This window comes from Corylus avellana, chromosome 3, assembly GCF_965113065.1.
Source record: "Corylus avellana chromosome 3, dhCorAvel1.hap1.2, whole genome shotgun sequence".
Classification (NCBI taxonomy): Eukaryota; Viridiplantae; Streptophyta; class Magnoliopsida; order Fagales; family Betulaceae; genus Corylus; species Corylus avellana.
In genome coordinates this window covers 34,287,995-34,301,979 of record NC_142492.1, presented here as the reverse complement: position 1 = coordinate 34,301,979, position 13,985 = coordinate 34,287,995, and the positions used below count along the sequence as shown (strand labels likewise).

The following is a 13,985-nucleotide window of genomic DNA, read 5'->3' as shown; positions in this document are numbered from 1 at the left end:
AACTGACAAAACGTATATACTCCTTTCACGTTTTGTTCATCGAGTTGGAATCTTTTACCTGGTTTGGTTTTTTAGGTAAAGAGATCATTATTGTTTAAATGTTTGAATTTTAACCCAATTTTGTATTTGGATAAGAGATAATAGATTATAGATTAATTGTTTGTGTAACGGTTTTTCCCTTTTTTTTTTAAATAATAATAATTTGCTTGAATTTAGCTCAATAATTTGGAGAAATATTTAATAAGATGCTATAATGGAGTATTTTTTTTAATTAATTTCTAACATTCTCTTCTCTTAATAAATAAATAAATGAATCTTTTGAAAAATAAACTTTTAAATAAAATAGTGAGAAATCTATAAACATATATACAAATATGTAGAAGAGTAGAGTAATGCTATAAGTCTTCCTAGAGTCTCCTAGCATCATCTCAAATGTGATGTGGCTTTTAAAATTACTAATAGATCAAAAGTCAATAAATTACATCTCAAATTCAACGGTAATTTTAAAAATCACATCACATTTGAAATGACTCTAGGAGAATTATAGTAAGACTTATAGCATTACTCATAAGAGTATCTTTGTTTTATATTCGGCTTAATCCTTTTAGTATAAGATTAGGCCAAGTTTAATTGCAATTTAATTAAGAGACAAGCTGTAATTACTGGATTATAAAGTATCTTTTGCTGGATGGATAGTTAAAATAAAGAGTTAAATGTAGTAGTACTTTGAAAAAGTATGTAGCTAAATTAAAAAATTTATAAAAAAAGTAATAATAAAAATTATGAAGAGAAAATTTGTTAGAGCCGGATACTATATAACTTTTACTACAATTCCTTTACAAATTTATATAGCAATTCATATGAATATGATTGTCACGTCGCACAATATTGGTAAAAAAATTAAACAATAAAATTTGACAAATAAATTTAATTGTTTAAGAGTTGCTTTGGTAAGTGTCAAGTAAATTATCACATCAACTTGTAAGAGACTTATAATAAAAATTATAATATCTCTAACAACGCTCAACAATTAAAATTTACTGTTTAATTTTTACGTGACACTTGTGTGTACTGTCACGTGAGTTATTAAAATAATAACATGTAAACCAGATCCAGTTTGTAAAGGGTACCTAGCATTTTCCAAAAAATTAAAAATAAATTGCCTCGATTAGGTAGGAATCATGATGTGTGTTAAGGGTACATGGGTTTGAAGTGTGCTGCCTTTTGGATGTCTGTGGACTATGGTCATGAACATGCATACAAATTATTCTTCTTTGGTATATATATATATATAATTTCGTTTAATTTTTTAAATTCTTTTAAAAAGAAAATAAAGTATTATGTACCGACCACCATGCATCATTGTCTCACAATGGAAACATATGAATTGTTGACGGTGGCCGTAGAGCAAAATGGTTACAGGGTCAACGACTACTGTCGTCCGCTGATTTTACATAGTTTAAGTGTGGGGAGTGACGTGGATGGTTGGGATCTTCTGGACACTAGTTGTTGAAGTCGTTCACCAAAGTTGAGACGGTTGCCATAGGAATGTATGACTTGATCATCACAGCACCAGGGAGGAATAGTTTGTCGAATAAAATGCTATTTTGGCAGTTAATCTAATGAGTAATAGTATTTTATTTATAAACAAAAAATATATATTCACTCCTTTAAGAAAATTCTTTTAGTTCAATTTATTAAATTAATATTTATTTTTAAATCATGTGATTCTCATATGTGGATTGGTTGATTGAATCAAATTAGTTGGATGAATATGGTCTAAAATATTGGAAACCTACAAATTCCAAGTAATTTTCTCTTCTGTTTTTAAAGGGTGTGAAATTTCTGAGTAGTTTAATATAATGGGTTGGTTGTGGAATGAATTGGTCAGATTGACCTGGAATGTGTGTAACCTGGTAATAAGTATGACCAACTCTTGATTGACTTTGTCCAACCTGATCTAAACACCAATTGCCAACTAATTCATATGGTTATGTAGTTAATAAATGTTTTGTTTTTGGTAGAATGAAATTGACTTTGGAGTTAATCCAAATTTGATGTTTTAGAGGAGATTATATGGAGAAGGCTAATAGGCTATGCAACATTAGTATATTACTACTAATATAAAGGAAAAATTGCTTCGGTGGATGTTTTTGAGCTTTTACCTATTATCAAATCACTCCAATACGTTTTAAAGTTATTAAATTACTCTATAAGGTTTGCACCGTTATCAAATAATCCCGCTAGTTCTTATTCTAAAGGGTAGTGGCCTTGTAGTGGTCTAAACCAAAAACTCGGCCGAAGCAGAACTTCTTCACCCCAATCAAGGTCAAGGGCATGCTTCGCCATGGACCAACCTTTGACGGCGGAGACCATGCAAAGGGTCATGGTGCTGCCAGGGAGAGAGATAGTTACAAAGGGGATGACTCAAAGAAGGAATGAATGAGGTCGAAGTAGATGAGGTAGAGCATGAAAGATGATGAAAAAGAGAAGGATTTGACTCCACTCTCTACTAGTAGTTATTTTGCCCATTTCTTGCTTTTCATTTCCTCTCATTCTTCGATCTAATGTGAGAGATTTTACGGATGATTGAAAATAAATTCTACGACCACCCCTACTACAATATATGAGGTGGTTGAGCGTAGATGGGGTGGCTATTGATTTTGTTGACGTGTAAAAGTTTTTAAAATTTGAGTTGATATGTAAATGATTTGGCATGCCCAGAATGACGTTTGTGCGATGTAAGCTATTTAATTGGATGGTCTGACACACATCTTTTTATCGACATAATATTGTAGCATAATAGCTACGTGTCACACCACACCATTAAAAATTTAACAAAAAGGAAAGGAACGGCGTGACTCTCCTAAACTTTAAAAAGCAATTTAATAAAAAGTAAAACCTTTAGGAACTAGTCAAACATTTTTTCCTCGTATAAACAATTCCCATTAGTCTAGAGAGATATTATATATATATATATATACAAGCAAAAAAGATGAGTGTTTTCATGTAAATCCCCACAGGGACAGGGAGAATAGGAAAAGAGAGATGGTAGGTGGGGGAGACTCGGTCAATATAGAGAGGCTTAAGCCCTAAGATGGAAGATTTTAAGATTCCATTGTTAAAGTCAACAAAGATGATGAAAAGTCCTTTTCCTTTACGCCAAAGTGACAGGAAAAAGATCCTCTTCGAAAACCAATTAATGCATTCATTTTCTACAAAAAGAAAATAACAATTTTTTTAAGTGTTAATTCAACATGACCATCAAGGGGCCATCCGCCAAAGTCCAATTCTGTGGCTTTCTTATCTCAAACCAAGGGTTCGAGCTAGTTTTCTTTCTTCTTTTGTTTTTTATTTTGTTTTTTCATTATTTATCCAACCCAGCCGGAAGTGAAATCATCTGTCTATCTTATCCCAAAAGCTTAAGTTTATAAGACGAGTATTAATTTAATATGATATTAGAGCTAAAGATTATGAGTTCGAACTTCGACTCCCTCAATTTACCTTTCATTTCAATTAAATATTTTACGTGTAGAGCTTCACTCGTGAGTAAAGTGTTAAATAAAAAATGAGTAAAAAATGAATACTTTGTCTATATATATACCCAAATGGGTCTAGAAACTATCCATATTTTTCTTGCATGTCATTCTTTCTTGCGTGTCTTTGGACGTCAACGGTGCCTAATTGGCTGGCTTACTTTATCCCAGTCTTTGTACTGATCAAAGTCTTCGTACTGATCAAATTTATGAAAAGGCCATGGCTGAAATATATTGTTTGTTATTGTTATTTTGAACGGCTTTTATTTCAGGCACATGCAATTAATATATATATATATATATATATATATATATATACTTCTACTTTGCTGTGATTATATGCAATTTAATACTCTTACTGAATGAATTATACAATTCTATGCAATAATGATTTCTTTATAGTTTATACTACTTGTGCCTTTATTTGTATCCATATAATCATGCATGATATGTTTTTGATGATGATGGTGCTAAAATATTAATAGATGATAAAAATTATTATTTTCTATAGGAAAATGCTAGGTATTCTTATAATATTCTCTTGATGTCCTCCCAACTGTGATGTAGCTTTTAAAATCACCAATAGATTAAAAGTTAATAATGATAATCTCAAATTCAATGATAATTTTAAAAGTTATATCACAATTTGGAGAACACTAGAAGAACACCTAGCATTTTTATTTTCTATAAGCTTAAATTTTTGGAATAAATTGTAATTTAACGAGTTTTATAATAGATATTTGTTTTTCCTTTTATTTTAATCATATCATGGCTTTTATAACTTTTTTAATGAATCTCTTACAACTTAATCTTGGCTCGCCAGATTTTTTTTTTTTTTTTTTGAAAAAATGTCAATCTCATTGAAGAAAGATCACGAGCATAATGCTCTTACATATATTTTGGACATTATCTTTAAGCATATATTTTGGACCACCTTAATTATGGGAATAGAACCTTTCAAATTGTATCACTAAAACATTCATATTTGGTGGCACAAAGTATCTCCTTTTCTTTCTCCTAATAAAGAATAGATGAAAAAAAAATGTAAAATCAATATATCTGGTTGCACCAATTTGCAATAAGCTCTTTAAAAGTAATTTAAAGCTCTTTATGGTAAACATAAATGACAAAGGAAAATGCTAGATACTCTCTTGATGTTCTCCTCGTCCTATGTAGATATTAATTCCTAAAAAAACAAAAAAAGAAAGTTGTTTTTATTCTCTCACTTGGTTTTTAGAAAATAATAGATCAAGAGAATATCAGAATAACACCTATCATTTTCCAATAACTTGAGGTTAAATTGACGGAATTAAAGTTGAAATTTTATCAATAGACAAAGAGACACATGTCATATTATTATTGTTGCTCTATTGGTTGTCGGTTAAAATTTTAAAAGGAAGTTTGAGGTATGTGAAGTTATTTGTCATTTGTGTTTACCATATAGAATTTTAAATTATTTTTAAAACATTTATTACAAATGGGTGCAATAATAAAAAAATAATAATTATAGATTTTTTTTTCCTAAATCATAACCCACAAATTAAGCACCTCAACTTCAAATAAAAAATGATTTGATTGGCAATCGTTAATGTGAAGTTTCAAACATAGCAATCTTTCGCAATACATGCACATTGCTTTTGTTTTAGAGAGGTGGCAATGAGTGGACTGTAAATATTTATCTTTAAGCAAGGCCCCATGCCCAATCCAAAGTTACAAGAAATATCATCCCCTTTCTTTCATGGGTTCCGATAAAATTTTACATCATTTAACGTTATACATGGTGATGATGTCACATCCTTTAAAAATTTCAAATAACGTAACAAAAACAACATAATATACACCGTTAGATGCTGTAAAATCTAATTTGGCCATGAAATGATTCCTAACACACGTATTCCATGCTCTTTGTCCCATTATGATAGCAAAGGGTTAAGTTACAACGGAGAAATAATATTGGAGATCATTTTGTGCAAAAATAAACGATAGAGATTACTTTTAGTGAAAAATAACTAAATAAACGACAGATATACTAGAGATCTTTTTATGGTGATTTTTTTACTCGTTTATCTTTGCATATGAGATTTTTCGAATAATAATATATATGGCTTTTAAAATTACTATTGAATTTTAATTTATTGGTGATTTTAAAAGCTAAATTACATTTGAAAAGACTTAAGAAGGACTATCCTCCGTTCTTCCTTATATCATTATTCGAGATTTTCAATAACTTTTTTTTTGGGTCGGGTCAAGCCAAACTCCAATAATAATAGTATTTTGAGGGGAAGACAGCATTGTGGTCAATTTGAGTAATGTGGCACACAATGATTGATACATGCCTGTGATTGCAAGAAAGAAAAAGAGAAGAAGCAAAGGAGAAGACACATCCTCATGCAAGGGAGAAGGTAAAGCGAAAAGAAAATGAGCTGCTTTTTTTATAATTTTTTTTGTTGGCCCTTAGAATTGAAGGCTGCTTGATCTCATCAACCAATGCCAAGGCAACAAGTAATGATGGAAGCTCTCCCACAACTTTATACGCTGGCACGGCTCCAAGTGAAAAAAGAGAAAGCCCATGTTAACACCATGATGATGTTTGATGATGGGTTGCAAGAAAGCAGCATGTGTTCCTTCCCACCTCAACCCCACGCCAACTGCATAAAGGAGGATTACAAACTTTTCTCACCCTTTTCAATTTGAAAATTAATGAGAGAAACCCTTTTCCTAATCAGCAGTTAACTCCTCTCCCCTAACCCTTTTCAATTATGTATACACAAGCTTAAATGATTAACTCAGAAATGCAAGTTAAACTCTTTTTCCTGCTCAATATTCTTGAAGCATTAATTTGTAGGAAAATTCCTTTTAATATATCTTCTTAAATCTGCATTAAATGAATGCAGGGTATCACAGAGATGGAATTATGGAAATGGTAGAAATTTTGAAGCTTACCCTATTGACAACCACCTTAAAAGAAGAGCAAAGAAAGGAACACTCAACTACGAATAATTGTTCTTTGTAGTGAACAATGACAGATTAATTAGATCAAATGGATCGTTTTCACATCGATTGTACAATTTCATTCAACCTAAGGCTCCAATGATTAATCCTGTGCGAATTAGGCTCCGATTATTAACCCCATGCAAATTTGGCATTGTCAAGCATATCATAAAATTATGCTAAGATGTAGAACACAATAATTCAATCATTTTTAATTGGTACGTGAGCTTCCATGCTAGGGCTAGAAATTTTATGCACAAAAATAATTGCATAAAATTTTTGTATACCCCAAAACTTTGAGGTTAAAATTTCACTGATCTCCTATCACCAGCTAGCCAAGGAAGTTGAAAACATGTATAATAATTTGATGCATAAAACGCCATACCACGTATTGATGATGACCGTGTTAAATCACTATTTATCTTTAATGCTTAAGTTACCAAGAAAAAGTCGATTTAATCATTTAATGGGCTCAAACTCCTCATTTATAAATGAGGTATAATACATGTAAAATGTTTAATTAAAATGAAAGGTGAATGCATGATAGAAACAATGTTTGAACTCGAGGCTTTTACTTTAATCTCATATTAAATCACAACTTATTCCAAAAACTTAAGTTGATAAAAAAATTGCCGATTTAATATTCTAACCCTGATGAGTGATGGCTAATATTGAAAGGCAATGCATCGTTGCATTAAATAACCTTTTATTACAATTTAGAAAGAAATATAAAAGAGCAGCAATGAGCAATTTACATCATCGCCTTCTCCTTTGACGAACTCTTGGAAGTACCAAAACAGCATGCACTAATACCGAGAACAATGTAAAAACTTACCCCTGTTTCATAAATCGAGCTACTCTCATTGCCTCACTCCACTTTCGTGGAATTTCGGAGTCCTGTTGATCTTAAATACCTGAAGTTTATAGACCTTTTTTTGGTTTAAAAACTCACCTAAAATAACAAAATTGAAGACTGATGCCCACAGAAATCAGAGACATGCATGGTGCACAAAACGACGTTCCATCTGTCCTTCAGAATAAAGCAATTACAATATTATGCTTTAAGCCCTGAGGAAATGGGGGAAAGAAAGACAACTTTCATCAGCACCACCAAGCAAGAGAATCATGAGAAAAATCATCATTTTTTAAAACCCATTTGTAAGCATACATTAAAGCATGAGATGATGAGAGCCACACAATACCCATTTTCAAGCATACATTACCGCAAATCATTCTTTTAATTATCCTGTATTCACCTCCAGTAGCTACATGACATCTATTGGATGCTAAACTACTAATTATATCAGTGAATGAACTGAAAAGGATTGCAAAATAAAACCTAAGACAAGCCTCAACTTTATCATAGAAATGTACCTTTCAATGTAAGTGTCGGTCTCAGTATTGATAACAACAGCATCACCAGCTACAACAAACGCTGGTACCTGGGAAATTAGAAAAAATGATAAGCCACAAACTGCTTATATTTTGTGGTACATGTACCAGAACTTCACTCCTCCCCTACAACACACACACATAAAATAGTTTTCTCCGTATTGCTTGTCATCCCTGTTGTTAATTGGCAGAGCCATTTTTAGAGGTAACAAGAGCAAAAGCCTAATTTGGAGGAATGTATGGATATAGTAGTCTTAAATCTAAATAAACTCAAAACTTTGGTATGCATGACGCTTCACAGTACACCTGGTGCAGACTTTGTTAGTAATATAACCTTCATAACTTCTTGAAGGACCCATATCAGGCCTTGCCCTCATACCTTTATGCATGTATTAGGACGCTTCTGTACAATGTCCAAAATTGAAGGTTAATTCCGCTAATGATAAAAAAAAATTATGTGAGTTTGTGGATCAGATAGAACAGACATCAACAGGATATCTGGCATGCATTATGCATATGTGGAAAATAATCCAATGATCTGTTTTATCAGTTATGAGATTGATTGTTTACTCTGTTTTATAATATATAAATCCTATAAATGCATGTAACAACAGTGACCAAGTATTATTTGATGGATGTGCATGTCATCAAATAATACTTGGGCTTTGTTTGTTCCAAAGGAAAATATTTCTGTCAACGAAATCATTTTTCTGATTTTCCTGAAAATATTTTTCGGCGTTCAGCTTGTACGAAAAATAAGAAGACTTCCCCTTCATATATGGGACCAAACAATAGATGAAAGATTTAACCGAAATGAGAGGTAAAGTATAAAGTTAGGATTTGAACTCACAATTATTGTTCCAATATCATGTTAAATCACCAATTGTTTTAAAAGTTTAAGCTCATAAGAAATTATGAATTTAATTATTTAGTTAATATTCTAACAATATAAATTAAGAGTAATTTTCAAATGGAAGTTCTAGTATTGTGTTTCAAAGTCCAAAATGCTACCCCACTTTTGTCTTAATCTTGGCTTAGTTTCATCTTTTGCTTTGTGAGCTGCACAAGTGACAAATTTAGCAGCTAAAACATTAGTGGGAAAAGTAACGCATTTAACTCACCTCGAGTGTCATACCATTTTCCAATACAACCTTTTTATCCCTGAGTAAAAAAGAGAATATTAGGACAAAGCAACAGCAGGAAAATGATCAAGAAGGTGAACCGCTCTGATTTAGCACGCCAACTTAAAATTATAATTTACTCTCATTTCAATGTCCGGATAGAGACAAATATTTAGAGAGAGTCGTAATTTTCGGAATTAAATATCCTTGATGAATGGTAAAACGTACTTAGGTGTGGCTGAAACCATAGCAGGTTGTGCTTCCTTGACAATACATGTCACACGTTTTGGAACTGATCCAGATAAAGGTGTATCATCATAAAGCCTTACTGTAACTCTCATATCACCTGTTCATGAATATCATATTTTAGTTGGTAAGCGTACATGGTGGCCACTGGCCACTGCACATAATTGATGATTGAAGTTATGAGAAAAGCTTATTAAGGAAGGGGGGAGGGCGAAGGGAAAAACAATGAAAACAGAAGTAAAAACAAAAGACATCTCCAAGAAGTCTCATTAGAGCACAAGTAACGGGACAACTTACATGTTTTTTTTGATATGTAAAAAAAAACATGTGGACATAAAAGAAATTCATCCACAGTTACAACTTCGCTAATCATTATCACTATATTTTTTTAGAATGATTATTGTGATTCCAAATAAGAGAAAACAAACTCTCAAGAAATGATGAATTTTACAGAAGAAAAAAAGTGCATGTCCTTTTAACTTCAAAACATATGCAACTATCTTCCAAAGCATGCTTTTTGGTGTTCACATTTGCATGCCATAACCGAATATAATAAAAAGCAGTTTTCAATTTAATAAAACAAGCATTATTTAGTAAAGGAAAATATTACATGTACTTCCAAGTTCACCCTCCCTGACATGGCAGTAAAATTGCCACTTCAGGGAGTGCATGAAGCATTTCTCTTTAGTAAATAAGATAGCAATGAGCATGCGCAGCATCTCCAAACTATACAAGCAGTTGAAATGTGGAAGTGAGCTGTGCAGACTGAATCTACTATGTAATGGAATAGTGATTATGAGATGGTAAACAGGCAGTGGTGCATGAATCATGGAACTAACAGTAGCAGTATTAATGTGGTGGAGGTGGTGGTAAACAGGCAGTGGTGCATGAATCATGGTACTAGCAGTGGCAGTATTAAGGTGGCGGAGGTGGTGGTCAGCTGGTGGTTATTGGACATGCAGTGACAGATATGGCAATGGAATGGAAAAGAAAATGGAATTGGAGGAAAGTTAGTTTGGCCATGCGATGACAGATGAAGAACCTAGTTTTGATATGAACTATGAATCAATTTTCATCAACTTCTGCAAAATTACCTTTTTTATGCCAATAACCTGCTTTTCATAGAGGCTATCTTTTGAAGTGGAATTATTATTAAATGAAATAAGCCAAACCAAAATTTAGAATTTCTTCATTTTATATCATGGTATATTGCATTGTCTATATGATATTCAGTCCTGGGTACTTATTCACCTTGTAGATACTTAGCATCTTTGCCAAACAACTCCTGGGACACTTCCAGCTGATCAAATGTTTCAACGCTGATGATAATTGAAAAGAGAATAAATATTCAGGAAATTTGTTCCATAAAATCAACTGCACATTTATTGGAAAGTGGAGGGAAAAAATAAACTAACTCACTTCATCAGCACTATAGTGCCATTGCGATCTGTGCACATATACATGTAAGTTTGCTCTCGAACATAGACCTCTGGAACCATCATATTAAATTTTAGGACCGAATACTTATCAAAGAATAAATTAAGTTAAATTACATTCAAGAACTGAGAATGATCATAACTGAAAAGGGTGGTCAAAAGTGGGTTAACCCTTGATAGAAAGCTAGATATAAAGCTAAATTTAAAAGCTCCGCCACAACCTAGTCATTATTAATTATTCAAAATGGCTATATACGTTCAGCAAAAAATTTCCCGCTGGTTATTGGGCCTGCAATCGAAAGTAAGTGGAAATGGAGTACCGAATAAAATCTCCATCAGTGCAAAAGTATAACATGTTCTTGTTCAGAATTTGCCACCTTTAGCATTACTCATTTCAAGATTAGTGAAAATTGCTTTTATGTAAATGAGGATAGGAAAAAAAGCCAAACAGGAAGAAGACTCAATAAAATCATAAGACAACCAAAACAAGAAGGTAAAGACAAAGAAAAGGTAATTTGTTTTTTAAAAAAGACCAAATTAGACTATCTAATATGAGCAAGGAAAATATATCGCATTAAAGGGTGAAAGCATTAAGCATAAATACTCCAAGATTCAACGGTTACTACTTAACTTGAGCTGTCTCACTCTCTCCAATATTTATGTTCCGTTGAAGGACCAAGAGAGGAAAAAAAAAGGAAGAAGAAGAAGAAGAATAAGAGCAATGCTACATGCACTTCTAATTGCACACCCACTTGCGTTGCAGTAAAAATCACCACTAATTTTAGGATGGACCATCATTAGATTTTGGATTCAATGATGATTTCCCCTGTCACGTCAGAAAATGTGCACTTAAGAGTAAGCACTTAGAAATACATGCAGCATTTCTCAAGAAAATAAAAGGGTGAGAGACAGAGAGTCCCAGTTAAAATGGTCAACTCCTATATTTCCAGGAAGAGTTGATGTAGGATATTTAAATCATCAGAACGTGTGCACAAGCTGGATGAAACCCACATGCTATGAAGTTCTTGTGCTTCAGACCCCTTATTATATATAAATCCTGATCAAAACATACGTGTATATCTACATATTCAAGCCTTCATTCAAGAACATAGTCACAAAAGACTAAAATTGAATTTCCGAATCCTTTTCTATATGTACTTTCAACAGGCACAGGAACTAACACCATCCACAACCAGATAACAGAACCTCATATCAACAACAATTGTAGATTATTCTGGGTTATCAATTTACAGCAGGAAACTAAAAAGTTTAAAGAACCGTACTTTCAACATTCTCATCGGTACCCAGTCGCTGGGATACTTTATTTCCACTCTCAATGTCACGAAGCTCCACCTATATCATAAAAAACAAACAAACAAAAAAAAAAAATTTAAGTTAGAACAAAAAGAAAGTTAAATATACTAGAAGACAAATTGCAATTATAATGACTCAAAACAATTACAACCTTTATCGTAGCTTTGCCTCTTCCTTCATGGGAATGATCTGTCTTAACGACCTGAACCAAGTAATATGTAATCACATAAGAAGCTGGTGACTAAAACCAGTTACAAAAAAAATACCAATGAACAATTAAGCAAAATAATGGTGTTAATTGCAGCCAAATCACCTGGTACATACGTCCTGAGAGCAAGTATTGCCACCAAAATTTCAAAAAGCAGAAAAAAGAAAAAGCGAAAATTGGGTTTGTTAGTACAATACGCCATACAATTTCGAGCAAAAAAAAAAAAAAACTAATTCTTCGTGTTAATAGTAGCAATTAGCAAAAGAAAGCAACCTTTTTTTTCGATCACATTTCCAACTTTGACCTGCACCGTTAATCAGCAACAATTACAGTTCCAAAACAAACATATACTCATTCATTCAATCGATCACAAATAATAGTTAAGAAATTGAAAAAGATGTTACATCGGAACCGGAGACTTTCATCCCGCGATGTTGAGTGACGGACCAAGGAGAGCGGAGGAGGAGGTTGCTGATGGTAAGGGAGACCCGCGTGTCGGCGCCACGATTGGTGTCAGGGTGACAGGCGGGTGACGGCAGCGGAGAGGGTCGGAGAGTGGTTAGGGTTCGGCATGGGAACGAGGAAGAGGAAGCGGTGAGGAAGAGAGCACGTGAAGAGAGCGTCGTCGTTTTCTTGCTCAGTCGCAGAGCTTGCATTTCTTCTGTACGGACACTGTCGACTCTGCTTCTGATTCGCTTGGAGAGAGCCCGATTTTACAGTACTGTTGAGTGTTGGTTGATTTGGGAAAGAGGAAAGGCTGACGGTGTCGTTTTGTTTGTAGGGGCTAAGACATGAGAAAAGGGCAATTTGTTTCCATTTTTTTTTTTCACCTTCTTTTATGTCTAGTGTTGTTTTTGTTGAAAAAGCTTGTCAATAAATATGTTTTATTTTTTAAGTCACATTTTTATTTTATTTTTATCTTATTTTCTTGATATAGCAATGTCAATCAACTATTAAATGATCTCATGTTTTAAAAAATAATCAAAGGTTAATAGACAATTTCACATCAACAAAAAAAATAAAATAAAAGTGTAATTTTTACCACAACTCTTTTTTAATCGGCAAATAACTTTATAACATGTTCTGTTATTAGTTTTCATGGTAACCCATGAAAACTAATAAAGTTATTTTTGAAAGTGATTCCTTGCAAGTTATCAAGGCTATTGCTTCAGAGGGTCCGTGTTTGTGTAGCTATGAGCAATTTATAGAATATATTAAACGAGAGCTACTTTTGTTGGAGAATGCCCGTTTTATGTATGTAATGAGGGATGCTAATAAAGCTGCACACACACGCTAGCAAAATTGGCTACTACCCATGTTACTATGTCTACTTGGTTGGAGAATACTCCACCTAGTGTAAGTGATATTGTAAGGAGAGAGAAATCTTTCCTGCTTGTATGATCTTTTGAGATAATAAATATTCATAATATTCCTTCAAGAGTTTTCATGGTAACCACTTCCTTATTTGTTTAGAAAAAAGAAAAAAAAGAATTGAAGTGTTATTATTCTTTTAGCTAATTGGATGTTAATGTTATAAATGTCTTAATTATTAAAGTGTGATCCATGTGTCACGTATGGTTTATTTAGATACAAAATAAGGTGTATTGTAATTTATTTTGAAGAGTAATGTTACTTTCTACACCCATTTATTACATTCATTTTATATCGATTGTGTTTTAAGCGACTCTTTTTCAAATAACTAGCATGTGAAGCCACTCTAAATACGTTACATCAGCTAATA

The 13,985-nt window shown here is 32.8% G+C and overlaps 1 protein-coding gene across 3 annotated transcripts; it reads right to left on the bottom strand.

The window, feature by feature from the left end:
• Positions 1-7,144: 7,144 nt before the first annotated feature.
• LOC132175747 (elongation factor P (EF-P) family protein) lies at positions 7,145-13,005 on the bottom strand. Of its 3 annotated transcripts, none has more exons than XR_009439458.2 (11): positions 12,649-13,005; positions 12,518-12,548; positions 12,350-12,363; positions 12,188-12,238; positions 12,006-12,075; positions 10,706-10,775; positions 10,538-10,605; positions 9,269-9,386; positions 8,931-9,080; positions 7,902-8,355; positions 7,145-7,595 (listed from the first exon to the last, which is right to left on the bottom strand). XR_009439458.2 is itself a non-coding variant. In XM_059587784.2 (11 exons), exons 1-11 carry the CDS (start codon positions 12,898-12,900, stop codon positions 7,589-7,591), a joined length of 789 nt encoding a protein of 262 aa, XP_059443767.1. In that variant the 5' UTR covers positions 12,901-13,004; the 3' UTR covers positions 7,145-7,588. The 3 variants fall into 3 exon arrangements, 1 of the variants encoding a protein (XP_059443767.1); XR_009439459.2 differs by having other exon boundaries at positions 7,902-7,969; XM_059587784.2 differs by having other exon boundaries at positions 7,902-7,969; positions 9,041-9,080; positions 12,649-13,004.
• Positions 13,006-13,985: the final 980 nt, after the last annotated feature.